General features: G+C 59.5%; 2 protein-coding genes across 13 annotated transcripts in view; one reads left to right on the plus strand and one right to left on the minus strand.

The window, feature by feature from the left end:
• TP73 (tumor protein p73) overlaps positions 1-21,489 on the minus strand; it is a 65,710-nt gene extending 44,221 nt beyond the window's left edge. The window contains exons 1-5 of one of the 8 annotated variants that reach the window (XM_073903457.1): positions 21,197-21,489; positions 10,390-10,539; positions 9,751-9,860; positions 719-810; positions 295-415 (exon numbers count right to left, since the gene is read on the minus strand). In XM_073903457.1, the coding sequence (XP_073759558.1) occupies positions 295-415; positions 719-777 (180 nt within the window). In that variant the 5' untranslated portion in view covers positions 778-810; positions 9,751-9,860; positions 10,390-10,539; positions 21,197-21,489. Of the gene's footprint in view, positions 1-294; positions 416-718; positions 811-7,176; positions 7,314-9,750; positions 9,861-10,389; positions 10,540-10,980; positions 14,577-21,196 lie in introns of those variants that run through there. The other 7 variants (XM_025856169.2, XM_025856168.2, XM_025856171.2 and 4 more) reach the window with 7 other exon arrangements.
• Positions 21,490-23,626: 2,137 nt separating this feature from the next.
• WRAP73 (WD repeat containing, antisense to TP73) overlaps positions 23,627-26,284 on the plus strand; it is a 14,275-nt gene continuing 11,617 nt past the window's right edge. For 3 of the 5 annotated variants that reach the window (XM_025857129.2, XM_025857130.2, XM_073903462.1), the window contains exon 1: positions 23,627-23,788. In XM_025857129.2, coding sequence (XP_025712914.1) covers positions 23,720-23,788 — 69 coding nt within the window. In that variant the 5' untranslated portion in view covers positions 23,627-23,719. Of the gene's footprint in view, positions 23,835-26,284 lie in introns of all 5 variants that reach the window. The other 2 variants (XM_025857131.2, XM_025857132.2) reach the window with 2 other exon arrangements.

The following is a 26,284-nucleotide window of genomic DNA, read 5'->3' on the forward strand; positions in this document are numbered from 1 at the left end:
TCCAGCCATGCCTGAATCCATTCCTACACCTGATCCAGCCGCGCCTGAATCCATTCCTACACCTAGATCCAGCCATACCTGAAACCATTCCTACACCCGGATCCAGCTATGCCTGAATCCATTCCTACCCTTGGAAGAACGGTTTCCTGAGCTGACACATTTTCTACTTTGCCACTGAAATGTCCTGACAAACCTATGGAGGAAGCTGTTTCCTGGCTCTGCAGGCTCCTAGTCAGCATGGTCCACGCTTACCGCCCCCACCCCGAGACCTCCACACACAGCAGCCCCACTCACCATGACAGGTGTAGTCATGCCCTGCAGGTGGAAGACGTCCATGCCTGCCTCTGCGCCGCCCACCACCTCATCATTTCCCTGGCTGGACTGGGGCAGGTCAAAGTAAGTGCTGTCTGGTTCCCTGGGAATACAGGAAGAGAGCCATCAGCCCCGCCCAGGCCTGGGGCTCGGGGTTGGCCCTCAGCTCAGAGGGGGCCTGCCCTTCAGCCCGCCGGCTGTCTCCTCTGCCCCCCTCCCTCCTCCACTGGCCTCTCCAGGGCTAGGCCACCAGGGAGGCGTGGCCCCACCTGAGCTCTGTCCCCTGGACCTCTCCTGGCCCAGACTCCTCTGGACTCTGAATCTCCAGGAGAGAGCCCACACCAGCATCCCCCGCCTCCCCCTCATCTAGCCTGAGTCTAGCCTGCCGGCTGGAGGAAATACTCACAGGGAATTCCAGAGATGCTCGAACGTGGCCCCCTCGTCCACGGTGGTGGGCTGGGACATCTTCTCGGCACCCAGCCCGGAGGGCGGCTCACTCTGCAAGGAAGGAAGAAGGACAGTGGGTGCTTTGGGAAGGATGGCCTCTGCCCCACTTCATCCTCCCCTTTCCCAGGCAGGACCCCACCTAGCAGAGGGGCAGGCCTGGCTCCAGACCCACGTCCTACCCTTGGACGAACGGTTTCAGGAGCTGACACATTTTCTACTTTGCCACTGAAATGTCCTGACAAACCTATGGAGGAAGCTATTTCCTGGCTCTGCAGGCTCACAGTCAGTATGGTTCCCGCTTACCACGTCGGGGGGGGTGCCGCAGGCAGCAGGGGTTTCTATCACTATGAACTGTGTCTCTAGGCTTGGCCTTCAGGGCTCAAGCCAGGTTTGGGAGCTCCCGATGCCCCAGGACATGAGGACAGCTCAGATCCTGGGCCACGCCCTCTTGGGAAGGGCATGTATAGGGCAGGCCCAGAGGCTGGAGCCGGGTCTGAGGCTGGCTGTGCCCCGTGGCTGTAGGATGTCAGCCAGCCATCCACCTCTGAGACAGGGCCCTCCTCCCCTGTGGCCTGAACACAAAAGCAGTTTGGACCCCAGGAGGCAACCCCAGGCCAAGACTGTGAAGTTGTCACTGGAGTGGGATCACTGCACGGTGGTCCCCCTGTCACAGGAGATGCCCAGGGCCTGGGGTGCCCAGACAGGCTGGCCTTTGTCCCCAGGGTTTGCTCTCCCGAGAGCATCCACACCCAGCTCCCACCCCACAGTGGGCCTGCCATCCTGGGACCAGGCCAGGCACACCCGGGGCCCCTGTCCTCCCGTGGTGGGGAGGGGCAGGGAAACCAGAGCCCCCCCTGCCCACCGCCCCACCCAGGCCAAGATGGTGTCTCCCTGGAGCCGGCCTCCGGGTCCTTGGCTTGGCCACGGTCCGCCTGGCAGTGCCCCAGCGGGCAGGCCCAGACCTGCCCACAGCCGCCTGGGGAGGGAGGGCGCACCTGCAATCTGTCACTTTGTCCCCAGGTAGGCGGGCGCTAGTGGAGGTCTGCGGCACTCTCCCGGGGGCTGCCACGTGCCAGGCCACTGGTCTCAGGAGCAGTGGCACGGGCCAGGAGGGCTGCCCCAGGGGCTGGCCCGAGCGCTAAGGCGGGCCAAGCAAGGACGGCCTGGGACTGGCAGTTTAGAGAGCACTGGCCCCAAACCAACTCTCCTGCAGGCTCAGAGAGGTTAAGTGACCGCTGAGATCACACAGCACAACTGTATGTACAGAAATGACTGAGTGGTTTCCTCAGAATTCAGAATTAACTCAGTCAACGCCCCACCCCCACACTGCACACACACCTTCAGCACAAGATCTACCCACGGGGTTGTTTGTTTTTTATTTACTCGAGAGAGAGCGAGCGTGTGCGTGTGCAGGCAGAATCTCAAGCAGACTCCGTGCTGAGCGGGAAGCCCAACGCGGAGCCCGATATCACGACCTGAGCTGAAACCAGGAGTCAGACGCTCCACAGACTGAGCCCCCCAGGTGCCCTAGCCCATAAGGGCTTTAACAAGGCTGGGCAATGCTCCCTTGCATGTCTCCTGTTCTGGGGAGGTCACTCCCCCCCTGGGCTGAGCTGTCCAAAGCCCAGTGGAGCGGAGTGCTGGGCGTGGAGCTGGCCACCCAGTCATTTGGAAGGGGGTGGACTTGGTAGAACAGCACCAGCTGCCGGGCTGTGGAGCCAGCCGCCAAGCTGAGGCTCGGCAGAAACCCTCCCCCAGCCGTTCCCTAAGGCTGGCCCTTTCTGGGCGAGCAGGGATTATTAGTCGAGCGGCCCTGGGGTGTGCAGGGAGTGCGCCGACAGGAGACTCCTCTCGCCCCGTTTGGGCCCACCCTCTTCAATTTGCAGATGGACCATCCAAGCCCAGAGATGGAAAACACTTGGCTAATGTCACACAGCGAACGGTCAGCAAGACCCTGCGAGTCTAATCACAGCGGCCGAAAGAGGCCACAGCCCACATGAGCCCCAGCGGACGAACGGATAGACCAACGGGGTCCATCCGCACAACGGGGTATCGGTCGACCACGGGAAGGAACGAACCGTGGGGGCTCGCTTCTGCGTGCGTGAGCCTTGAGGACATCCTGCTGAGCGAGGGAAGCAGGCATCTCGGGGCTGCGCGAACGTCGCGCCCGCCACAGACAAGCCCACAGGCACTGAAGGCAGGTCTCCAGTACCGGGGGCTGGGCCGAGGGGGCCGGGGAGTGACTGCGAAGGGGGACGGGGTTTCCTCTGGGAGCGGTGGAATGTTCTGGAGCTGGATGGAGGCGTTGCACAGACTGTGACTGTACGAAATGTCACTGCACGGTTCACCTTCAAAGGGTTAGTTTTATATTACGTGAATTTCACTCCATAAAAAAATTTAATCAAAAACACAAAGACTCAGTGCTGCAGAGCACATGGTAGGTACTTACCTCACCAGCTGCAAAGAAAGGAAAACCCTCCATGTCCCCCCCGAAGCCCAGCGTCCAGGAGCCGGCACAGGGAAAGGGGAGACATTCAGCCTCCAGCCCCTGCACCTCCCTCCCAAGGGAACGGCTAGGGAGGTGGCACTCCAGAGCAGCCCCCCCCAACCGCCAGGGGACACAGCCAGCGTACCTGTCCTCCCCCCTCGCCCTGCTGCTGTGCCCCGAGCTGCACCCGGTCAGCCCGGCTCTGGCCTGGGGACCACTCACCTGCTGTGACAGCAGGGCGGGGGGCAGGGCAGACAGAGCCGGCCCAGCCACACTGGACGGCAGCAGGAAACTGATACTCAAGTGCCTGGGGCCCTGGCGAGGGGCAGGGAGGAACTCCATGGGGTCATCAGACTCTGTGCTCAGCAGATCCTGCTGCTTTTCCACCAAATTATCCCCAAACCCAGGACCTCATGTCCACTGCTCCACCAACACCCCTGCCTAGGCCAGGCCCTCCCTGGTCCACCCCTGGCCCCTGAAGTGCCCCACCCCTGTCCCCTCCCTGTCTAACCACCCGCCCCAATGGGCTGTCCTTTGTGCTTAGGATGAAGCCCCAAGTGCCTCGCTGTGGCCAGCAGGCCCTGACCGCAGAGCCCACCCCCACCCACCTCACCCCCCTCAGGCCCCTGCCCAGCACCTGGGGCTCAGCTCAGAGGCCACCGTCTCGGAGAGACCACCGGGTGCCCGGTCAAACCGGCTGCCACTACCCAGTGTTATCTTTGCTTCCTTCTCTGCCTGCAAAGCGGCTCTGAGCTGAAAGACGCAGAGAGACAGACAGACACAGAAGCCTGTCTGGGCTTCCACACTCAGCCACGGGCACAGGCCCCTACAGCTGCCACACAGGCCTGGAGGGACTTCACCCACTGCCCCAAGATCGGCGGTGGGCCTCCAGCTTCAGAGACACTGATCAGAATGCATATTCTCGGGGCGCCGGGGCGGTGCAGTCGGTTGGGCTCTTGGTTTTGGCTCAGGTTGTGATCTCGGGGTCACGGGATCGAGCCTGTTTGGGCTTCTCTCTCCCTCTCCCTCTGCCCCTCCCGCTTGTGCTCTCTCTCTCTCGAATAAATAAATAAGTCTTAAAAGGAAAAAAGAACGCATATTCCAGGGCCCCACACCAAGGGGCTCCCATGGCGGAGCTCAGGAGTCTGCATCTCTAACTGGCACCAGGGTATTCACCAGCACTCTGGGACAGACCCTCAGGGAGAAGGCATCACGCAGGCCCAGCTCCCCCACTCCGTGGGGGCCCTTCCTTGTCCACTCTGAGGGTGGTCAGCAGCCTCCGCTGGTGACTTCTGCTCAGGTCCTTCACTTTGGCAAAATGAGGGTCCAGACACCTGCTCTGTCCTACTTACAGGATGCTGTGGGGCCTGAGCCAGGAGGCCACTGACTCCATGATTTCCAGTGTCCCTGGGAAGCTCCCCAGAGCTGGCTGCAGTGAACCCAGGTCCCATGACCACGAGTCAAGGGAGCTGTATGCCCTGTTCCCGTAGGCCCTGGGGACTCCTGCCAGGGCATGAGAAAGAGGAAATGCTGACGTCGGGTCGAGGATAGGGGCCCCTCACTGGGCACTGCCCCTCGGCCCCATGGGCCCCCCTCCTCTGTCCTCAGGGCAGGGGCAGGACCTACCCTGGACCCACCGCGTCATTTTGACGGAGGACAGCAGAGGTGAGACACAGAAGAGCTCCTCATAAGGAACACCAATGACCTGCATTTTTAAGTTTGGAAACACACTCAATGGAAACTTGGCTCCTGGACCTAATGGCGATTGCTTTTGCAAACGTGGCAGATCATCTTAAAGATCACATGTTAGTGCGGGAAAGACAGACTCCCAAGGAAACATTCTTTAGGTCATAACCGAGGTGCAAAGTGCAGATGCGCCCTTGGCTGCCTGGGCCCTTCGATGAAGGGTGAGTTGCTCTGGAGGGAAAGTGCGCTCAACCTCTCGAGGAGCAGGGGGCCCTGCAGCGTAAGGTTGTGGGTGCAGGAAGCGTGGGGTGAGACACCGCTGGGCATGCATGGGCCTGCCCAGAACCACCAAGCCAGAGGCACCCACCAGAAAGGGTGCCATGTGCGTCCCCATTCTCAGGGTGCTGGGCCGGGCTGCGGGCACCACTGACCCTGCAGCACCTCAAGGAGTTTCGAGCAAATCTTTGTGACTCAGGGGGCATCGTGGGGCTGCCGGCGAGGCTCCAGGACCCCCAGAGCTCAGGTGGGCTGTAGGCATCGTGCAGCCCAGAGCCGGAGTGGAGGTGCAGACCGTCCCCCCCCCCCCCCCCCCCCCCCCCCCCCCCCTCTTCCTCCCCGGGTTTTTGAGTCCGCAACCCAACGGTCTCTGATGGAGCCCCCAGCCAACATCTGCCAACATTTTCGGTTGTCACCACTGGTGGGGGAGGGGATGCTTCTCAGCACCCTACTACAATTCACAGCAGTCCCCCCACAGCAGAGAATGTTCTAGATCAGGGCTCAGGGACACAGGGGAGACACGGGGCCACACCACTGCTTCTAGCTGCTGCTGGCCAGGCCCCGGACGGGGCCTCCGGGTGCTCACGCCGCCCGTCACGCCCAGGCCACGTGTCTCCTCCCCACTCCCCACCCTGTCCTTACATGTCCCCTGCCCCCCTGCCCTATCTGTGTCCTCCTAGGGCCAGGCCAGGACCCAGCCTCCTCCAGGAAGCCACTGTCCTCCCTGATCCCTAATCAGGACCCCCTTCCTCTGCCTCCCAGGTAGTGGAGCGCGGGTTTCTCCGTGTGCCTCACAGCAGAGCCTTGTTGGGTGGGTGGGATTGTGTCCCTGCCCGCTCCACTGGCCCCGGGCTCCAAAACCACCTCCGGTAAGCTGGGGATCCTGTGACCCCCCCGACAAAGAGCATCACACTGTTCATGGGGATGGCAGTCCCCACTCCTTGCCCGAGCCTCTGTCCCCCCTCCCACTGCTTGTAGAGCGCAGGGACGGCCAATGCGGGGCTCACAGCCCGCACCCAGGCCTTCGGGAAACCAGCGTCCAGGGAGGGAGGCAGCACCCTTCAGTTCAGTGGAAAAGTGACCCAAAGAGATCCATCCTGACCCTCACCCCCAAACACTCCATCTCCACGATTCTTCTGACGCCCCACGGGTATGACCGGGCTCCTTCCCACCGTTATGTCCCCTTTTTGCTCAGTAAACTCAGACCATCGCGGGAAGGGACCCCTGGGCCTTCCCGGGCCCCTTCCAATCAGCCCTGTGGCCTCGAGGGGACTGAGGATGCTCTGGTGCCCAGAAGTCCCCCTACCTGGGTGGAGGGCTCAGGCGGCCAGCAGGCAAGGACACAGGGGGCAGGCAAACCCTCTGGAAAGAGCACTCTCCCCCAGCCGAGTTCCAGCAGGACGCTCGGGGCCCAGCCTCCCGGGGCCCTCGGCGCTGAGGGGCCTCTGCTGTCCCTACCACCCCCAGAACAGGGGCTGCCCTCACCTTGTGGGGTGCGGCCGGAACGGCCCCAAGTGCCTCCCTCCTCAGCGACCCAGGGCAGCGGCCATCTGTGCCCGCCCCTCCGGCCTGTGGCCCAGGCCATGTGGCCACGGGAGTGCTGGGCAGCCCTGGCCACGCGGGGTGGGGTGGGGTGGGTCAGGCCAGGGCTGGCCAGATCTGCGCCGGGGACCTCCTGCAGAAGGGCAGGGTCCGCAGGGCCTGGTGAGGAGGACGTGGCCAGGGGCCTCCGGTCACCCTGAGACGGCTCGCGGTTGGCCCGCTGCCCATGCCGGGGGAGACTGGGCGCTGGCAATGAGAGACAAATTTAGCCTCCCCACCCCGGGCCAGGGAGCACTTGTGAAATATGAAAACAGCAGGAGGGGCCCGATTAAGCTGCCCTCCCGCCCTCCCTCCTGGGCCAGGGCCCACTCGAAGGCAGGGCAGGGGGCAGACTCCAGAGCCCCTTTGGCCCTGCTGCTCCTCACCTGCCAGTCTCTTACCCCGGCCGCCAGGCTCCGTCACGGCAAATGGCCTCCTGCAGCCAGGCTAGGGTCGTGTGGCCTTCCGCCGGCGCCCGGGCCCAGTGCTGCGGACTGTGAGGGCGCCAGCACTTTGGGTGTGAGTCTAGGGGTTGGCTTAGCACCCATGTGGGGCAGGGCAACGGCGTCAGCCCCCTGAGCACGTGGGCTTCTCACACTTGCGGAAGGAAACCGTGGTAAAGCAAGCCGCCCAGGGCCGTAGGGCTCCGGGTTCGGGCCTTGGCTGGGGGAAGCGTTCGGCGGAGCAGTTCTGGGAACCCACCAGTGAATACCCCAACACCCGGCAGGAAAGGGCTGTCACAGAGCAGCTCCTGGCAGAGGAAGTAAACCAAGAAACACCCGAGCATCACTAACCACCTACAGCATCCCCGAGGGAGTAGTGAGACCAGCAAATTTGCAGCTCATTTTACTGTCAACGTCAACGCGGAGACATGCCCAGGGAGGTGAGGTCATCTGCCCAAGGGCACACAGCTAGTTGGGGCCGAAGGTCAAACCCAGCCGCCGGCCTCCAGCAGCCCTGCTCTTGACCCTGCCTTCCACCTGGCCCGACCCTCCCCAGCCTGCACACTGTGCGTTGTGCCTGGGAAGTCCCTTGCCCACCCCCTTCTTCACCCAGCATCTCAAAGTCCGACCCGCCCTGAGGCCACCTGCCTTCTGCCGATCTGGCAGCATCCTTCCTCCAGTGTCCCCAACCCAACACGTGCAGGTCATGCCCGGCCACACAGCTCCTGTCCCGTGGTTTTCCGCTCGGCGGCTCGGCACTGCCTCACACACCCTGCTCCCTGCTCCCTCTCCGTCCACGCCCACGCAGCCCCCCTCTGCTGCTCTACAGCCCCTGGATAGGTATATTGCCCATCCGGAGGCTCTGTCTCCTGCCACGTGCTCAGCAGGGCACTGACCCAGACACATCCTAGGAGCCTGAGAAACAGCAGTGATTACCAGCTGACCAACGGTTCCTTAGAATCAGGTGTCAGTGGAGGAAGAAGAAGCCAAGCCCTGTTCAGGGGGCAGCGAAGCACAGAGGCCGGGCCAAGTTGCTGCCCTGTCCCTAGTTCATTAGCAGACGCTCCCCTGCCCTGGTCTGTCCAGGAACGAGGTGCCTGCAGAATGAGACAGACCCCTGTCCCGGTCTGGAGACAGACCTTCAGAACGCCCGTAGCAGCTCCCTCTACTAGAGGCCCCCTCCCCGAGGGCTCGTGGCTGCGCGGAACACTGAGGGGGCAGCCAGTGCCCGTCTGTGGAGGGTAAATAGCTGCCTTCCCCGGAGGCGCCTCTGCCTTGAGGACCACTGGGACAGAGTCGCCATGGGGCCCGGGGCCAATGGCCAGACCCCGCCCTCTTGCCTGCTGGGCTGCCAGGCACTGCTGTCCTTCCCACCTGTGACTCCTCCCGCTCTCCCCTCCCTGGCCCTGCTTCTGCCCCGGGGGGTCACACTTGCACAGGCCAGCATGTCCTCGCTGGAGGTGCCGCTCTATGCTCCGGGATCTTCTCTTTGCCAGGCAAGCATGTGAGCTCCTTCAACCGTGCTCTGGATGACGGTTCCCAAACTATCACCCCACCCAGCACCCTTCTCTGGACACCTGCACATTCCTCGGAGGAGACCCCCCCCAGGCGTGTCCCCACCTGTGCAGACCCTGTGCCTCCCGCACCCCCGGTGCCTGCTCTGGGCCCAGAAACACGCCGCCTGAAGTCTCCCCCCACCACCCTGCCCGCTCCCAGTCGGGACACGAGCTCCTTTGCCGACACGCTCGGTCTGACTCCCGCACTCTGTCCCTTGCGTGCTCTGAAGTCGGCCACACATCTGACTTCACCCAAGGTGCCATGATATTGGTCCGTCCATCCATCCCTCCCTCCAGAAACATCCATCAGCGTTCCACAGAGCTGCCGCTGCCCCCTTCCCTGTCCCCTGTCCCCTAGCCTTGGGGGTGTCTTTCTGATAATGGCACCCAGAATCTACTGCACACTCCCTCTGCCCCAGCCCCAGCCCGGAGACCCCTGTACTTATTGTCCTCAATCTTCCATGTAACATGGCAGGAAGGGGAGAGCTCTGCACCCCTACTCTCCAGATGCTCTTACGGCAGCACAGAGTGTGGGTCACCTGCCCTGGGCCACACAGCTTGGAAGTGCCAAGGCTGGGCTGGAGCCTGCTCTGGCTCCCACCAGGCAGCCCTGCCCTCCAGGAGCCCCTGCTACTGGGGGACACACAAGCAAACCAGCTTTCACCGCCCAGTGTAAAGGGTGCCTGGAACGGGTGTGGACCATGGCCAAGGTCAGCATGAGGGCACGTGAAGGCCCACATCAGCGTGGCCATCTGCAGGGCTCCCAAGCTGTCGTTGAGCTTGGGGGGCCACGGGACGATGGGCACCAGTGGAGTGGGGCTCGGCCAACGACAGGCCCTGGCAGCCTTTCGGTCGGGGGAGGAGGGAAGTCAGGCTAGAGAAGGGACAGGCCCCTCTGGAGGCCACATGAAGGGCCCTGAGCCCATGGACTCCGGGGAGCAAGCTTCAGGGTTCAGCTCACGTGGGGCACAGTGGGATGTTCGTGGGAAGGTCACCCCGGCAGGCACACATGGGCCCGGGGAACCCAGAGGCAGGTGGTCAGTGAGGCGGGCCTTGGCGGATCCAGGTAAGCTGGAGGAACACAGAACAAGTGGACAAGGCTGGGGTACAGAGGGGCAGGGAGGGGCAAGGACGCGGGGCCTGCCCCAGGACCCCCTTACAAGCCGATTCCCGCCGCTTAATGCACTCTTTAGTAAACCTCCACCTAGCTAGAGATCCAGGTGCCCCAGCCCGCTACCAGCTTCATGCCTGTGTGGGGGTTTCTCTCGTCCGGCCTGTGGGGCAGTGATGGTCACACCCCTCACACACGATTGAGCTATGCACGAGCATCTGGCAGGACCGCTGGACTGGCTCAGGGGTACAAAGCGTGGTTGCCTGTCTGGCTGCAGGGCCGTTTGCGCGTCTGCAAGTGAGTTATCTCTGGGTGACACCTGCATGAGCGCTCCCAGAAGGCCACTCCCCTTAATGCAGGGAGGGCACGGGACCGCTGCTCAGCCGCCCCACACCTTTTCACCCACGGAGCACGCTCTCTGCCTTCCTCACCTCGGACCCCCCATAGCCGTCCCTCTGCAGGTATGGCAGGACCCTGACGACCCCCTACCTCAGGAGTCCAGCTGTGTAGGCAGGACCGTGGTGGCAGGTGCGCCGACATAGGGAGCGAGCCCTGCTGTCCGGGTCTCCACAGAGGCAGCCAGGCGAAGCAGAGGGGTGGGTCTGGACAGGCTCTAGGGCCCCGTGCAGGTGAGTGAGCCTGGAGGAACAAGGCTGAGTTGGCCCCAAGAAGCTAGGGAGTGGTGTCCTCCTCGAGCAGGCGGCAGTGCCTCCCCGGCAGGAAGTGGAGAGTTCCCAGCAGGCCCACAGGGTGCAGGCAGAGGCACGAGAAGGACTTCTGCCCCCACCCAGCCTGGCCCCCCTGCCTGGGCCACTTGAGTCACCCACGGCCCCCTGGGAGCAGGTGGCTCTGCAAAGTACCACCCCGTAGTGGCTGGTGCTCCTCACCACGTCAGGGGAAGCCCGGGCATGGCCTCCCTGCTCTGGCCTGGCCACCAGCCTGCCTGCCTGCCACGTGTGCCCCGGGGCCCCCCACTCCCTGCCCCCTGGGGTGGCCCTGAGCCTCTGTGTGGCAGGGAGGCGGTGACAGGACCCCAGGTGCAGGCCCAAGAGAGCTGGGCCTGGCTGAGCCCAAGCCTACCTTGGCGGGAGCCTGGGCCCCGAGGGTCGAGGTCGGTGTGGAGGGGAGGCAGCTGGGAGGCCCACAGCCCGTGGCTGGGCAGGCAGGCGGTGGTGGCAGCGTCCTGGTCACCTAGGCGATGACACTGGAACCAAGGAAGCAGGGAGGCCAGCCTGGAGCCCGGGGCGGCCGGGGCGGAGCATGGCTGGGAGCCCTGAGGCGGGCAGACGATGCCATGCCCTCTGCACAGTGACCCGGTGACAGGCTCCTGGCCGCCGGGGGGGGGGGGGGAACGGCATGGGAGCCGGCTGCGTCGGCCCGCGTGCGCACGCCTCTCTTCTGCTCCTCGCTGCAGAGGCGTCCATCCACGCTCACGCAGAAGCAGAGAGAACGGTGCACCAAGCCCGTGACTCTCCCCCGGCCTCAACCTCGGGCGGCCCTCCAGCTAAAGCAATTTCTACAGGTTGTACCATTGCACCTGTGACATGTCAGGTGGTCACGTGGTGATTCGAACACTCAAGGACCCCTTTTTTTCAATATTAGGTCTGAGCAGGAAATTGTTGATATTCAACTGTTTTTCTCCTGCCCACGTGCACACGCACATACACGGTGAATTCAGATAACTCAACGTGATAGGCGGCCTTGACACCACATTCTGGATTTCCCAAGCACATGCTTTTAACTGCTGGTCAGGAGGACTTTGAGGAGGCCCGGATTTGGGAGACTAATCTCCGTCTCCTCCCCACCCCCCCATGGGCAGCAGCATGGAAAGCTGAGGCCCTCTGAATGGACGAGACAAGGGGACCGTGCAGATGGGATGAAGGGCCATGTCTGGAGGCAGAAGCACCCTCCATTGCCCAGGAGGGCCTCGTACAACCACGGGGTCCCGATTACAGGGGGGCGAGCAGGCACTGCCCTGCTGGCTTCGCAGAAGGGGCCACGAGTCACGAGCCTCTAGACGCCGGAGCGGCCAAGAGATGTTTCTCCCCAAGAAGGAACACAGCCGTGCTCCAGGTCGGCAGACGGGTTTCAGACTTTGAACCCCCAGAAGTACAGGAAGTGCGTCTACGCTGCTTTAAGCCACCACATCGGGGCTAATATTATGGCAGCAGCCAAAACTAATACAGGTCCACGTAACGCAAGTTTGGGGACCGTCATTTGCGGTGGCTTCCCCAATTCCTGGAGCCCATGGAGCAGGGCCCTGCTGCCCCGTGAAGCGTGAGGAGAAACTGTCGGGGAGCGGGGCGCTTGGCCCCGATGGCGCCCCCCACCCCTCCATCTGATGGCAGCTGAAGAGGCCACCCTCGCGGGAGCCGAGCCCCCCACCCATCAAAGACGCTGTGTGCACGCACGCACACGCTTTGGAAGGCCATGCCAGGGACACGTGGTCCTCTCAGCTGACTCCCGGGGAGGGCAGGGGGAGGTCGGCATCTGCGCGAGTCACCAGAGCAAGAGGCTTCCTCCCTGGCTGCTCCTGGGGGAAGGGTCAGGCCGCAGCCATGGGCTCCCCAGCTCCTGCTGAACACAGAACCAGTGCCGCCCAACAGCCCACGTTTGCGGGCAGCTATGTGTGCACATGTGCAACGAGGCTGCCTGAGTCACGTGCAGGCGTGAGGCGTTAGGACCACACGGGACAGCGGGTGGTGGTGGGAGGGAGGGGTTCCCTGGTCCTGGGAAAGGAGGCGAAGAAGCCAGTGGGATGCCAGGCACTGCCTTGCCCTCACCCGGGGCGCTGCCAGGACGCCCTGGGCTGGCCGTGGACCGCAGCAGGTCGGCCCCATGACCCGCACCTCCCGGAAGCGGCCGCTCCCTGAAGCCATGCGACTCTGGGCTCATCACCCGGGCTCCTGTGCTGGTGACGTCCCGGCGTGCCCTCCTCCCCAGCCATCCCCTGTGGAGAGAGGCCAGGCTCGCTGGGGCTCGGCCCTCCGAGCTGGAGCGGAGACACAGCCCTAAACACTGAGGGCTCATAGACCCCGTGTCAGGGACCGAGGGTGGGTGGGTGGCCCCAAGTGATGGCGGCAGGCGGGCCTCTGGCCACAGGACAGCTGACAGTGTGAGGATGGCCGTCAGCTCTGGGTGGGGCGTTCAGTGGGGAGCCAGACAAGCATTTTTACACACCTTCCTGCCGCTGTATCACGTGCCTGGAGGGCTCTTCCCAAGACACTCGCCCAGGCCACGGCCCAATATTAAACTGGGAGATCCAAGTGTGACCCGCTGCCCAAGACCTGTGCGTCCTTTGAGCGGGAGGAGAGCAGAAGGCCAGCTCGGCAGACGCAGCCTCCACCTGAGTCCCCCGTCCCCGCGTACGCACACGGGCTGTCTTCGGGTTCTGGGGTCAGAAGTCCCAGGACAGCCATGTGGGACCAAAGTCAAAGTGGTTGCAGGCTGCTTCCCTGTACCTCCCTCTCCCAGAGGCCAGGGTTTCCCGCGCCCCGTGGCTCGCGGCCCCTTCCGGCAGCTCCGGAGCGCATCCTTGCGGCCTCTGCCTCCATGGCCACATCCCCCTCCAACTCGGACCCTCCTGCCTCGGGCTCACCGGGACCTCTGTGATGACACAGGCCCAGCTGGGGGCTCCGGGCTCGCCACCACCTCTAGGTCCGCGATTGAATCACAGTCCCTTTTGTCACATGAAATAACGTGACTCTAGGTTCTGGGCCTTAGCACGTGGGTGCTTTAGGGAGCCCCTCAGGGACACATCCTGTGAGCTATCTGTGTGGGAGTCAGCTAAAGCCACCGGGGGCCCCGAGCAGACGCCGAGCTTCACACTGGCCTGGAGACTGTGAAGCCAACCACACCCGGGGTTGGTGTTTCCTCATTCCTGCCCGTGAAGGGCTCCCGGTCCTGCTCCTTGAGACACAGCACACGCCTCCTCTCTGCCATCAGAGATCGCCTGGCTTCAGCCAAGGGTGAGGGGAGATGGGGGAATGAAGGGCCTGTCTCCACTCACCCCCTCCAGGCACGCCATCGCCCAGCTGCCCTTCCTGCTCCTCCCAAGTTTATCAGCAGCCCCCCTCCCCGGTACAGGGACGGGCTCCCAACAGCATGTTGGGAAGTCACCCAGCCAGCTGATCGTGGATGCCTCCAGCCTACCACCCTGCTTACTCTGCCTCCTACACAGATCAGTCACTGGCTATCAGGCCAACCCCACGAGAAAACCCACCTCCCTCTTATGGGTCGGAAGACGGAGGCTCAGAGGTTAGGTGACTTCTCCAACACCGGCGGGTGAGAGGGGGAGCGCTGTGGGAACTAAAAACCATTACAGGGGCCAGGTGCCGCCGCCTGCACACACTTCCTGAGTCTCATGTGTTTCCTCTTTTCTTTTTGTTTTCTGGTAAGTTCCACACCCGGTGTGGGGCTTGATCTCATGACTCTGCAATCAAGACTGTGATGCTCCACCGGTGGAGCCGGCCAGGCGGCCCAGGCTGTGCCTGTCTCTGTTCTCACAGCCCAATACAGTCCTTGGGCTGGCGTCTCCTGAGCACCAGGTTGGCTAAATCTTTGCCACATTTGGCACGCCTGCTGGCAGGTTTCCAAACGCCGAGCAAGGGACCGGGCTTGGAGAAGCAGAGAGGACAGGCCCCCTTGCTTCCCAGCTGTCCCCCGACCCCCACCCCACCGTCAAGACCCGTCCCCACCCCCATGAACAAAGGCTGCTCCCAGGCCCTAGGTGGTGGGGGTGGGGGTGGGGCTTAAGGTCTGGTGAGCCCTGAACGTGGCCCCCACTTGCTTGCTCAGACCGTCCGCACCGGGGAAGAGCAGGTGCTCCGTAGCAAACGATCGTGCACGAGTGGACAAATTAAGTCTTAAGTGAAATACAGCCTAGCTCGGTTCTACATCCTTTTTGTGAATTTTGAAATCCAGAGAGCTTGGAAAACTAGGTTTTCCTTACGTCTAGGGCAGACTCCTCCAGGCAGACCCAAAGCTCCCCGTGACCCCTGGCTGCCCAAAATAGGGTAAACATTCCTTTGTGTTGTAGGAACGGGGAGAGCTCGGCTGTGTGGTGTTTCCAACAGACCCACTGGTGCTGTCATAAAATGTAAGATTCAGGTACTGTGTTACTTTTCTAAAATACATTTTTTTAAAGTCTGAATTCTGAAACACCAGGGGCCCAGGGATATGGGATAAGGGATGGTGAGCCTATGTTTAGCTTTACAAAGCCTGTGGCGCCCCCAGACCAGGCCAGGAGACACCCAGGATGAGGGGCCGTGGGCAGCGCTCCTGGACCATGGCGGTTCCCCTCAGCTCCCCAACAGTGCCTCTGGGGAGGACTGTTCTTCCTCTGATCTTACAAAAGCCAAGCTTAGAAAGGGTTACACATGGGGCGCCTGGGTGGCTCAGTCCTTAAGCGTCTGTCTGCCTTCGGCTCAGGTCATCGTCCCAGGGTCGTGGGATCGAGCCCCGCATGGGGCTCCCTGCTTGGCGGGAAGCCTGCTTCTCCCTCTCGCACTCCCCCTGCTTGTGTTCCCGCTCTCGCTGTGTCTCTCACTCTCTCTGTCAAATAAATAAATAAAATCTTTAAAAAAGGGTCACACGAGTAAGATCTGGGGTGGATTTGAGCCCGTTTCTGGCTGATTCCTAAGCCAGCCACCCTCACCACAACTTTTGTCACCTTTTACCATCATGAAGTTTTGCCGATGAAATGCCATCGAATAGTACAAAATTTGGCAAGTCAGAAAGGGCACAGCAGGGGTCCACACCCCCGCCTCCTGCACCTGGCTGGGCCATCATCGTCATCGCTTCCACTGATGAGGAGACAGAAACACATCGGAGCGGTTTTCTGCAATAACGTAAAGGCGGCAGCAGTCTGGTAACTCCGCGGGTTCTGCTGCTCAGAATGACTCTGGGGACAGCCAGTCCCAAAACTCTGAAAGAGCAGCCTGCCGGGGTTCCCAGCCAGTTACCGGCACGGCCCCCTCACACTGCACCTTTCTTATAAAACATGTTCCCTCAGATTACTTACCTGCACGTTTTCCTGTCAAGAGGAGACTCTATTATTCTCATACTTTCAAACATCAAACCGACCAGAGTGAGATTAGACCGTGTTCTTGGACTTACATTGACCTCAATCTCACAATTGACCTTTTGGCTATTTTTATCAGAATCCATTATTTTCATACTAATCTAATTAGCGTCCTGTTTACCAATGCCTCATTTTTACATTTGCGGCTTTGTCTGAAAGCTCAGGGACACGGCTCCCGGCTCCATTCCTCCTCCTTCATTACTGCCAAATAATTAGTCAAGGAGCATCCCTGATCAAAAATTAAGAAGCCAGGAGCAAGTTGAGGCATGCCTTCCTCCGAAAGAAAAAAAAATGATAGGAGATGACTAATTAGGGGCTTTTGTAGGTGGTGAGGGCCAGGAGAGGAGCAGAGAGCACTAAGGGAAAGGGAGCTTGCGGTTCAGAGTGTCACAGATCACAGCTGTTCAAGCATCCGAGCTCCCTTCCATTTACATCCCAATGACTAGCAGCCCCCCGTGCTGTGATTTGCGGAGCTGACTCCACATTTGCCATGCGCATACTGCAGGTGCCCTCGGAGCACAAACTGCCTGGCCACCTGGCCTGGCCCGGCAAATCTGTTTATTTAACCAGCTGCCCCCTTTTCTAAACAGGGAATGCACCTTTCTCTCTTGTGGCCCCAATGCAAGCTAGTAAGGGCTGCCATTTCCTCCGCAGGAGGAACACCTGTCTCTGTGGCCAGCCCACACTCTTCTTCTTCTTCTTCTTTTTAAGATTTTATTTATTTATTTGACAGAGACAGTGAGAGAGGGGAACACAAGCAGGGGGAGTGGGAGAGGGAGAAGCAGGCTTCCCACCAAGCAGGGAGCCCGATGCCGGGCTCGGTCCCAGGACCCTGGGATCACGACCTGAGCTGAAGGCAGACGCTTAACGACTGAGCCACCCAGGCGCCCCCAGCCCACACTCTTCAAGCTGCTCTACCCCACATCACTTCACAGGAGGGCAGGACCCACATCGGGACCTTACACAGCCCTCCCTGTCCCCCCACAGCCCGCCTGGAGCGTGCGCTGCCCAGGTGAGCCCTGAGCCTGCAAAAGAGAAACCCCTGGGTCTTGCTCATGTTGTGCAGAACAATGGAGAAAACATAGCCCAGGAAAGTCACCTCTGAAATCCCAGGAAATGGGGCAGGCCAGGTGAGGGGGCATCCTTCCTGCCCACTTTCAAGGACTCAGTGCAACCCTCTCTCCGCCAAGGAGAAGCGACCTGCCCAATTAGCCAAAGGCTTCCCCAGCTGCCTGGCACCTTGGAGCAGCAGGTGAGCAATTAGAGCCCCTTGCCCCCCCCCCCACAGGCACCCAGGGCCACAGGGAGCGATTCTGCCAGCTGGCACTGGGTGGTGACGGCAGGGACAGGAACTTGCCACCTGCAGCCGCTCTGAGCAGGATCACAAAGGAGAGATGCCCCCGGCTACACAGGGTACCCAGCCCGGCCCTGCCCGCTTGGGCCCCTGCACCCTGGCTGGTGGCACTGGCAGGATGGGCAGTGCCCAGGTATTCTGTGCCTGGCTGGTGGAGGAGGTAGGAGGAAGCTGAAGTCCCTGGGCACTTTGTGTCCGCCCTCCGGGGGGGTTCGGGTGTGTTCCCACGGCAACTCACAGGAGGGAAAGGCTAGGGCCTCCCTAGAGAGACAGGGCACAATTCAGGGAGGTAGGCGGGCCCACAACTCCCACACAGATGAAGAGCCGGGGACGCGCTGGGGTCGTGCGTGGCAGAGCCGGGATCTGGGCTAGGAGCACAGGACCCCAACGGCTGCTCTGCTCGCTCAGCCCCAGGCGGGCCAGGCCCCGATAATGTGGGACTTCTGGCCCCCAGACGGGGAGAGAGAGTAAGCTTCTGTTGTTTAAACCACCCACCCTGTGGTAAATTAGTTATGGCGCCCCAGGAAACTTAACATAGCTATCAAAGTACTTAAAAAGCAAGTTTGTGATCCAGTTCTGCCTGTACTTCTTTACTGGTGAAATGACAAGGCCCCCCAGGTCTAAGAACTCATAATTTCAACTTGGTGACAAGCACAGACGAAATTTTGAGATTTCTGCAGCAAGGGTCATGCACAAAGAAAATACTGGTGATTCCTCTTAGAGAAAAAACCACAGGCACCACTGAAATCGTGGCTTGTTGCCTGCACTCATACTCGGAGGGAATGCTGATATTCATTTTTCAGTTAAGCACGAAGGAAGCTACCCAAGTGTACAGCACCCCGGAATTCTACATTGTGGTTTAGATGGGTCCCGGGACCAGGGTCAGGGCACGTCTCCCGTTCTCGCTGCATGGGTCCAGGTCCGGAGGGAGCCCCCCCTTGGGCACTCTGCAGCTTGGAACCTTGGGCAAGTCTGCAAGCTGCTGAAACCTCCCCGCCCCTCTGTTAAGTCTGCACTCTCAGCATCTACTTTGCGGGCTGTTGTGAGCATTGCAGGGAAAAAAGTATATGGAGTATTTAGCTAAACACCAGGTTGAGCCACCACTGATGAAATGTTACCTATTATCAGAGGTGCTCAACCAACACTTGTTTGGCTGAATTTTTTTTTTTTTTCTCTTTGGGTGTGTGATTTAGGGCAGCATGTCCGGGAAAAGAGAGCACTTTTGACAAGCAAATGTCTGCTCTGCCAAGGAACACAGGCCAGATAGTGGGTAGGGGGTGGGGGGAAGACGGAAAGTTTATAACCAATGAGCAGAGGGAGCTTCCATAAACCAGAACCCATTTTCCTCTACAGAACACACGAAGAAAAGATTTTCCAGGCATCCTACATAACTTACTTAAGAAGGCAAACTTTTCAAAGGCAACGTTGTTGTGTGTTTTGGTTACACACAGGTAGATGCTGCTAATCACAGATGTGTGTTCTGTGCTTGTTAAAGAAATCTGGGCAGGACTGGATGCACTTGGCAAGGGTACATGATCACACAGTGTACCGGGTGGGGGTAGGGAGGACGGGTCCTGCCATAAAACTTTTCTCACCTAGAGAGGTGACCCCTAGGGTAGCAGGGGAGCTCCGCGTTACTTAACCACTCCTTTGTTTCTTTTTCCCTTTTTTGCTATATGAAGTTAAATCATCAGAAAATAACATATTTTAAAATATCGACCCAGCACTCCCACAGAAATGCCCGAATTGGGAAATAAAGGTGTGCCCTCTCTTTTCATGGGGGCTGGATAGAATAAATACACTTGGAAAATGCTTCTGCTTTTTTTTTTTTTTTTGCAAACCCAAAGTTCACTGTGCAATGCACCATGTGCAATGGCTTTTTTCTCCCTTACTTTATTTTAGCCACGACTGTCATATAAGTATCTAGAGGATAAATTCCCCTTGAAACTGTCTCCCGTGTGGATAAACATGCTGCTTCTATCCACCCACCAATGAAATGAGTTCCCTTTTGGGTGTCAGAACCTTGGGGTGAATGTTTGCCTCTCTCCCTAAGTCCAAAGACTCTCCACCTCCATTTTAGCTGCGTCGTTTACATGTGTTCAATGTTATAATAAATCCATTCTGGATGTGGGTGGGGCATACTCTATAAATAAATCCTGAACTGAGGCATCCTCACTCCAGTGCCCCTAACAGCGGCCATCAGCCTCCGCCCAAGCCCTGGGCAGATTCCTGCCTCAATGCCAGCCACTCGGCTCCCTCCCTCCACGGGGAGATCTGCTGGCCACCCGGAGCTGCCCCCTCCCCCAGGCTCCCGGCTCTCCCAATTCAGGATCAACAGCCATCACTTTTGGCCCAATTAGTGGACGCCAGGCATTGCCTTGTGGAGAAGAGGGGATTTGGACCCAAGGATTCTGACGTCCACATCTACCTGCTTAACTTCTGTACCAGAATGGCTTTCCCATGAGCACCCTTCAGAATCTGGAGACACTACCCTGTTCCCCATAGCCTTCCCTAGAAGGGACGGCGAGTAGGGTCTAAGTGCTCTGTGGCCAATGCACACGTACCAGCTGCCAGGCCAGCTCCCCTGTGGCAGCCCCCACGACGGATGACTGAGCAGACACAGCTCTGCAGCCTCTTATTTTTAAAATCCCATGCACAATCCATAAATTCGTATGTTGCAAAATTTCAAACACTCTGTCCTTTTGTTCTCAATGTAATGCCTTTTTAGCTTTTATGAGTAGATCAAAAGACAGGTGGCTGGACGTAACGGTCAACTTCAGCATGGTAGTGCGATATATTTTGGTTTACTCATTTTCTTCCAAAGCTAATTATTAAGGCTAAATAAATAAACAGCAACAATGTAGACAAAACCAATTGTGCTAATGGTTCCCAATGTAGACAAAACCAATTGTGCTAATGGTTCCCAAATGTTTATTTAATAAACAGACATAGTCCATTTGGACGGATTGACCCCCCGGAAGTTAACCATGCACTGTCTCCCTGGCCCCTTGCTGGTTGACAATGGTCTACCTGTCACCCATCTATTTATGTAGACAAGTGAATGCTTTCTGCATATCCACTTAGGGACCAGGCAAAAATACAAGCTGAGTAAGAAGGTAATAATAGCTTCCTCCCTCCAAAGACTGAAAGGACAGTGGCTGCAAGGCAAAGGAGGAGAAGCTGTTTCCCCAGGGTGGGCCGGGGGGCCTGATTCTGCCCCTCGTCTCTCCACCTGGAACAGACTCAGAAGACAGGCCGGGCACCCCTGGCCAGCTCTGAACCACCTGGAGATGCCCCTCTGGAAACATCCCTCTTAATAACTGACTCCACGGATCTGGCTTGGTGGTCACGCCCAGTTCTGCCGGTCCAGGGGAGCACTGGGTCTCAGCCTTGGGGAGTAGCGGAGTAACGCGACAGGATCTGTACGGCCCTCTCGGGTACGGACGGAGTGGGCACCAGCGTGGAGGAGCTTGTCAGCGACCCGCACGTTCACCAACTTCCACCCGCACCTGCACCCCCACCGAGCCTCCCCTCAGAAGCTGCGGTGGAGAGGGGTCAGCTGGAGGAAGGCCCTCCGGGAATCTCAGCGAGGCTGTTCCTGGCCCCAGAGGCACTCTGGCAGGACCCCGCATCTCTTGGCGGGCTGAACTCCGCCAGCTCCCTGCCACCCGCGCAACGTCCCAGGAGCCGGCTGGACTCGGGAGGGAGACCCTACGTCACTCTCTCTCACAGCGCCTGCACGCTTGCTCCCTCCTCGCAACCTCCAGCTTCGGAGCCCGTGTGCCCCCCGCCCTGCGCTCCGGCCCCGGCAGGCCGCGCCACGCCTAGGCCCCCGCGCGCAGGCTTGCCGCGCTTCCTACCTGGTGCGGTCGGAGCCGGGGGCATCGACGCCGGAGCCGGCCGGGCGGTGGCCCCGTAGTGGGTGCACGGCGAGCGAGGGCTGCCCAGGAGGGTTATATGGGCGCGGGGAGGGGAGGCGCCGCGGGCAGGGGCGGCCGCGGGCGTTAGCGCCTTGGGCCGCCGGCCGGGCGGGAAGGCAGCGCGGGCCGCTCACCGCGGCGGGAGGAGCGCGGGCGGCGGGGCCGGGCGGAGGCCGAGGTGGCCGCCGGCGCCCCGCCCCCCCAGCTGGCCGAGTGCGAGTCGGGGTCCTGGGCGCGCTCTGCCCCGCCTCCTTCCCGCCGCCTTTTGGCGCGCGTTGCCCCCGCGGAGCCTGCTGAGCCGCCTACCCCGGGCTGGACGCGGGGCGGGCCCCGGGGCTCTCCCGCCGACGAGATGGGGACCGCTACCCTCGGCCAGCGTGGGGGCGCGGGCTAGGGCGCGCGGGAGCGAGGGCGGGCAGAGAAGCCGACTCCGCGTCCCGACGCCTTGCTTTCCCCTAGACGCCGCATTTTCCCGACACCCGGGGCTGTGCTCCCGCCCGCACCGGCTCTGGGTCCCTCCGTGCGCGGGGCGCTCAGACTCCAAGGAGCAGGGGAAGGGCCATCCTGGTCCGCAGAGTATCCGCCCTAGCTGCTGGGAACTGGGGTGAGGGTCGTGGCCACAGGGCCGGGGGTGGGGGGGGATTGGGTGGGGCCGTTTGAGCCCGGGTGTCTCCGGTGGGACCCGGAGGAGGGCGCGACGTCTACACTGTCACCGAGCCGAGGTCGTGGCCCCGCCCGGCATTGCAGATCGGCGGGGACCCTCTGGGAGAACTCTCTGGCCCCAGCCCACGATCTTCCTGGGCGGAGGTTGTGTCCCTTGGACGCTAAGGAGTAACTGGTGACGCAAACACTCTCAGGTCACGGCCCGCACTCTGCTCCCTCCCCTGGCCATCGCCAGCTGGCCCCGGGCGCCGGTTTCTGTTTTGCGTTCGCGCAGGTACGCGTGGGTGTCCACGGCGACACGTGGGGATTATGCACTTGGAATTGCTCTCTACGCGCAGAGACCCGCCTCAGGCCGAGTCTTCCCTCGGACCTGTGACATTTACTGCTCCAGGGGCCGGGACCCATGCAGGGCGGGGCTTCGGCCACAGAACCGACGCGCATGTCACTTTCGGAGAGACTCTCTGCTGCAGGCACCTGCTGTGCACCGCGTTCTGGTGCTCATGGGACCCGTTATCTGCCTCCGAACTGGCTGTCCCCGGGCTTGCGTGACCCTCGCGCCAGTGTCGCCTGTGGAACTGCATGCGAGACGGGCTGGTGCAGACCGGGTACTCCGGCCGCAAGGGTCCGCATCTCACCCAGCGCGCCTGGCTCACTTCTGCACACCTTTACTGCTCACCTCCGGGTTTCGAGGCGCGGGGGTTGGGGACACAAGGACGAATCACATACACGGATTGATTTGGCCCGGGACAGAAAAGCCTGGCACCGCCTACACGGACGCGTACACGCACCCCTACCGGTTTGTTCCAGGAAGTTGGGGGACGTCCGCAGGGAGCAGGCCCGGGACTGTGCGCATTGAGGTGTGCGGAGGAGCCAGGCTCGGTCTGGGTTCCCAGAGGGAGGATCGAACGCGAGTGTCTGGGTCCGCGCGCCCCAGTAGGCTGCGGAGGCTCTGGCAGGGCCTGGCCAGGGCTGGGGGGGAGACTTCTTCTGGGAAAGAGGACCAGGGGTTCCCGGAGGGCGAAAGGACAAGGCACTCGCAGGGGAGCGAGCAAGGTGCGCGACGCTGACCGAGGTTCCCGGCCCAGCTCGGGCCTCTGCGCGGGTCCAAATGCAGACGGCGCGCGTGAGAATTACCAGAGGTGCGCTCGACCTACGGCCCTGCGGAGTCAGCGTCCAAATCATTCTCCCCAGACGTGGGTGGTACCGAGGTGAGGCGAGGGCCTCGCTATAGGCGGGGTTGCCCAATGCAGCTTAAAAAAACAAAAAACAAACAAAAAATAAAACAAAGAAAAACGAATGCGCACTTACACACCATGTATAAAATATATGTATATGCACTATTACGTATTCACGTACAAACGCATATTTATGTGTAAATGCACTTACATATAAGCGTATTTACCTATAAGTATAAATATACATATAAATGTAAATGCAGTCACACGGGACGTCCATGTACATTTGAAATTCAGATAAGGGGGTACTTTTTTAGTATAGGTATGTCCCATGCAGTTTTGGGAACATTTATCCACAAAAATGATTCGTTTTTTGTCTGAAATTCAATTTGAGCGCGCGCGCTGCGTTTTTCTGGCAACCCCAGCGGGAGGTGACCGCCTGGGCGGGAAGGAGCGTGGTGGCGCGGGACCGCGCGAACCACAAGCCCCACAATGCCGCGCGGGCACCCGGGGCCCTGATAGGCTGCGCCATGCTTCCGTCCTCCGTCACTTCCGGCCGCGCAGGTAGCGGTTGCGGCAGTCCTGGCTGCCCTGAGGTTCGCTGGGCCTGGGTTCGGCGGCCGCCATGAACTTCTCTGAGGTGTTCAAGCTTTCCAGCCTGCTCTGCAAGTTCTCCCCGGACGGCAAATACCTGGTGAGCGGCCTCGGGGCTCCTGGAGAAGCAGCTCGGGGGCCCGCGGGTACGGGCCTCAACGCGGGGACCCGGGTGGATGCCTGGAACAGGTGGATGCCCAGGGCAGGGAACCCGGGCAGTGGTCCCGGGAGGATGCCCGGAGCAGGGGCCCTGGGGCAGGGGACCCGGGCTGTGGTCTTGGGCAGTGGTCCCGGGAGGTTGCCCGGAGCAGGAGCCCTGGGGCAGGGAATCCGGGCAGTGGTCTTGGGCAGTGGTCCTCAGAGGATGCCTGGAGCAGGGGCCCAGGGTCAGGGGACCCGGGCTGTGGTCCTGGGAGCAGGGGCCCTGGGGCAGGGGAACCGGGCAGATATACCGAGCCGGGGCTCCGGGTAGGTGACCTGGGTGGATACTAGAGCAGGGACTTGGGGCAGGGGACTTAGGCAGTGGCCCTGGGGCAGGGGAACTGGGCAGATATCCCATACCGGGGCTTGGTGCAGGTGACCTGGGTGGATATCTGGAGCAGGGGCTCAGGGCAGAGGACTTGGGCAGATGCTCCAAGCCCCAGGAACCAGACTTGGGCAGGTACCAGCCTCCTTGCACCTCAGTTTCCATCTGTCAGAAGCAGATAATGGCAATGCTGTCTTCACACATTTGAGGATACGAGGGTCTCAGCTCATTGTTACTGTGACACATAAAGGCTATATTATATGATTCTGTTGGCTGTAATCTAGTGCACTAGTGTGGCTACTTTGTCTTCACCTGCCTCTACCATGTGCCAAATAAGTGATTGAAATGATAGCAGTCTGTGCCCAGATCAATGGAGTTGTCTGCACTGCTATTTATTTGAGCTGTTAGGACTTGAGCTGTTCACTACTGGGGCGACAGAATGGTGCTAAAATCACTGAGCTACTCTGTACGGGAAATGTAAGTTTTGAAATAGACCAATATCATCAATGTATATCCTCAGAATCTGGGGTGGGGAGGCAGTAGGGGGGAGATAATTGGCATTGGAACTCCATTAAGAAAAAAATCATGCCTTATAAAAATGTACTTAGTTCAGTGTATGAACTGACTGATGCTTCATGATTCTTTCTCAGATTGAGCCTTACTAACATCCCTGTTATTTGTCCAGCTCTTTGAGAATATAACTCCTTTATAGAAGTATTATTCTAAATCACATAAATTAGCATTCAGCTACAAAATACATAATGTCTTCTGCTTAGAAATACACCCCAGAAACCTTGGTATATTTTTCAAAGTGCTCCCCATAAATTAAGTTCTTAAAAAATCATTTATGAGGGACGCCTGGGTGGCTCAGTCGTTAAGGGTCTGCCTTCGGCTCAGGTCATGATCCCAGGGTCCTGGGATCGAGCCCCGCATCGGGCTCCCTGCTCCGTGGGAAGCCTGCTTCTCCCTCTCCCACTCCCCCTGCTTGTGTTCCCTCTCTCGCTGTGTCTCTCTCTGTCAAATAAATAAATAAAATCTTTAAAAAAATAAAATAAAAATAAAACCATTTATGAAAATCCCAGTAAATTATGGAAAGAAAGACTGTATTACTTTGCTTTTTTTTTTGTTGCTCTTTTGGCTTCTAGACTCTGGTGAAAATATGCAAGACACTTGATTATAATGTTACTGGAATCATGTTCTTCAAAGGTCTATCCTAAATCCTGAAGAAAGTAGGTCTGTGTTGCCATTTTTAATATCTTGCAACAGATCTGACATGGTTTCACAAGTATTGATTCATATATTCCATTTCATAAGGAGTTCATTGTAACTGATCACAGAGCTACAGTGTGACCCGTGTTCTAATCCACAATTGCCCTCCCCTCTCCCTTTGACAAGGAAAACTCATGAGGCCTTTTTAAGATGAAAGTTCGTAGAACACAAACCAATGATCTAGTTTGATCTTGATAGGGACAAGAAGGAAGCAATTCACATTAAAAATCAGCTCTTGATTTTAAAAATTATAATCTGTAGTCAGTAGATAAGCATACTCAAATTATTTGCTTAGATACGGGTATTAACGACAACCATGGCCATAAACTGTCTTCAGGAAAACAGTATTGACACTTACACATGTTCCTAGGCAGTATTCAGAATAAGGCAGTCCAGTTGTAAGAAGAATATCCCTGCTTTTCCTGCCTGTGCTGGGAAAGCGGGGTCCCCCCCCCTCCTCTGAGCCTCCAGGATGCCAGCTGGGTGTCTTACAGCTCAAGTCCCTTCTGGCACGATCTGCCTGGAGACCAACAGGTGGACAGTAACCACCCCGCATCAGATGCCAGCCACAGTAGCAGGCCTTCAGCTTATCCACAGACTCACCGGGCTACAGGTTCCCACATTCCCCCCTCAGGTTGGGTTCATCTGCGGCTCACAGAACTCAGGGAAACACTGGCTTACGTTTGCCAGTGTGCCAAAGCCTATGATAAAGGACACAGGTGACCAGCCAGATGATGGAGAAATACACAGGACAAGGTGTGAGAGGGTCTGGGGTGCAGGAGCCTCTGTCCGCATGGGGGT

This window comes from Callorhinus ursinus, unplaced genomic scaffold (genome assembly GCF_003265705.2).
Source record: "Callorhinus ursinus isolate GAN/ISIS: 27379988/994484 unplaced genomic scaffold, GSC_fseal_2.0 scaffold18, whole genome shotgun sequence".
Classification (NCBI taxonomy): domain Eukaryota; kingdom Metazoa; phylum Chordata; class Mammalia; order Carnivora; family Otariidae; genus Callorhinus; species Callorhinus ursinus.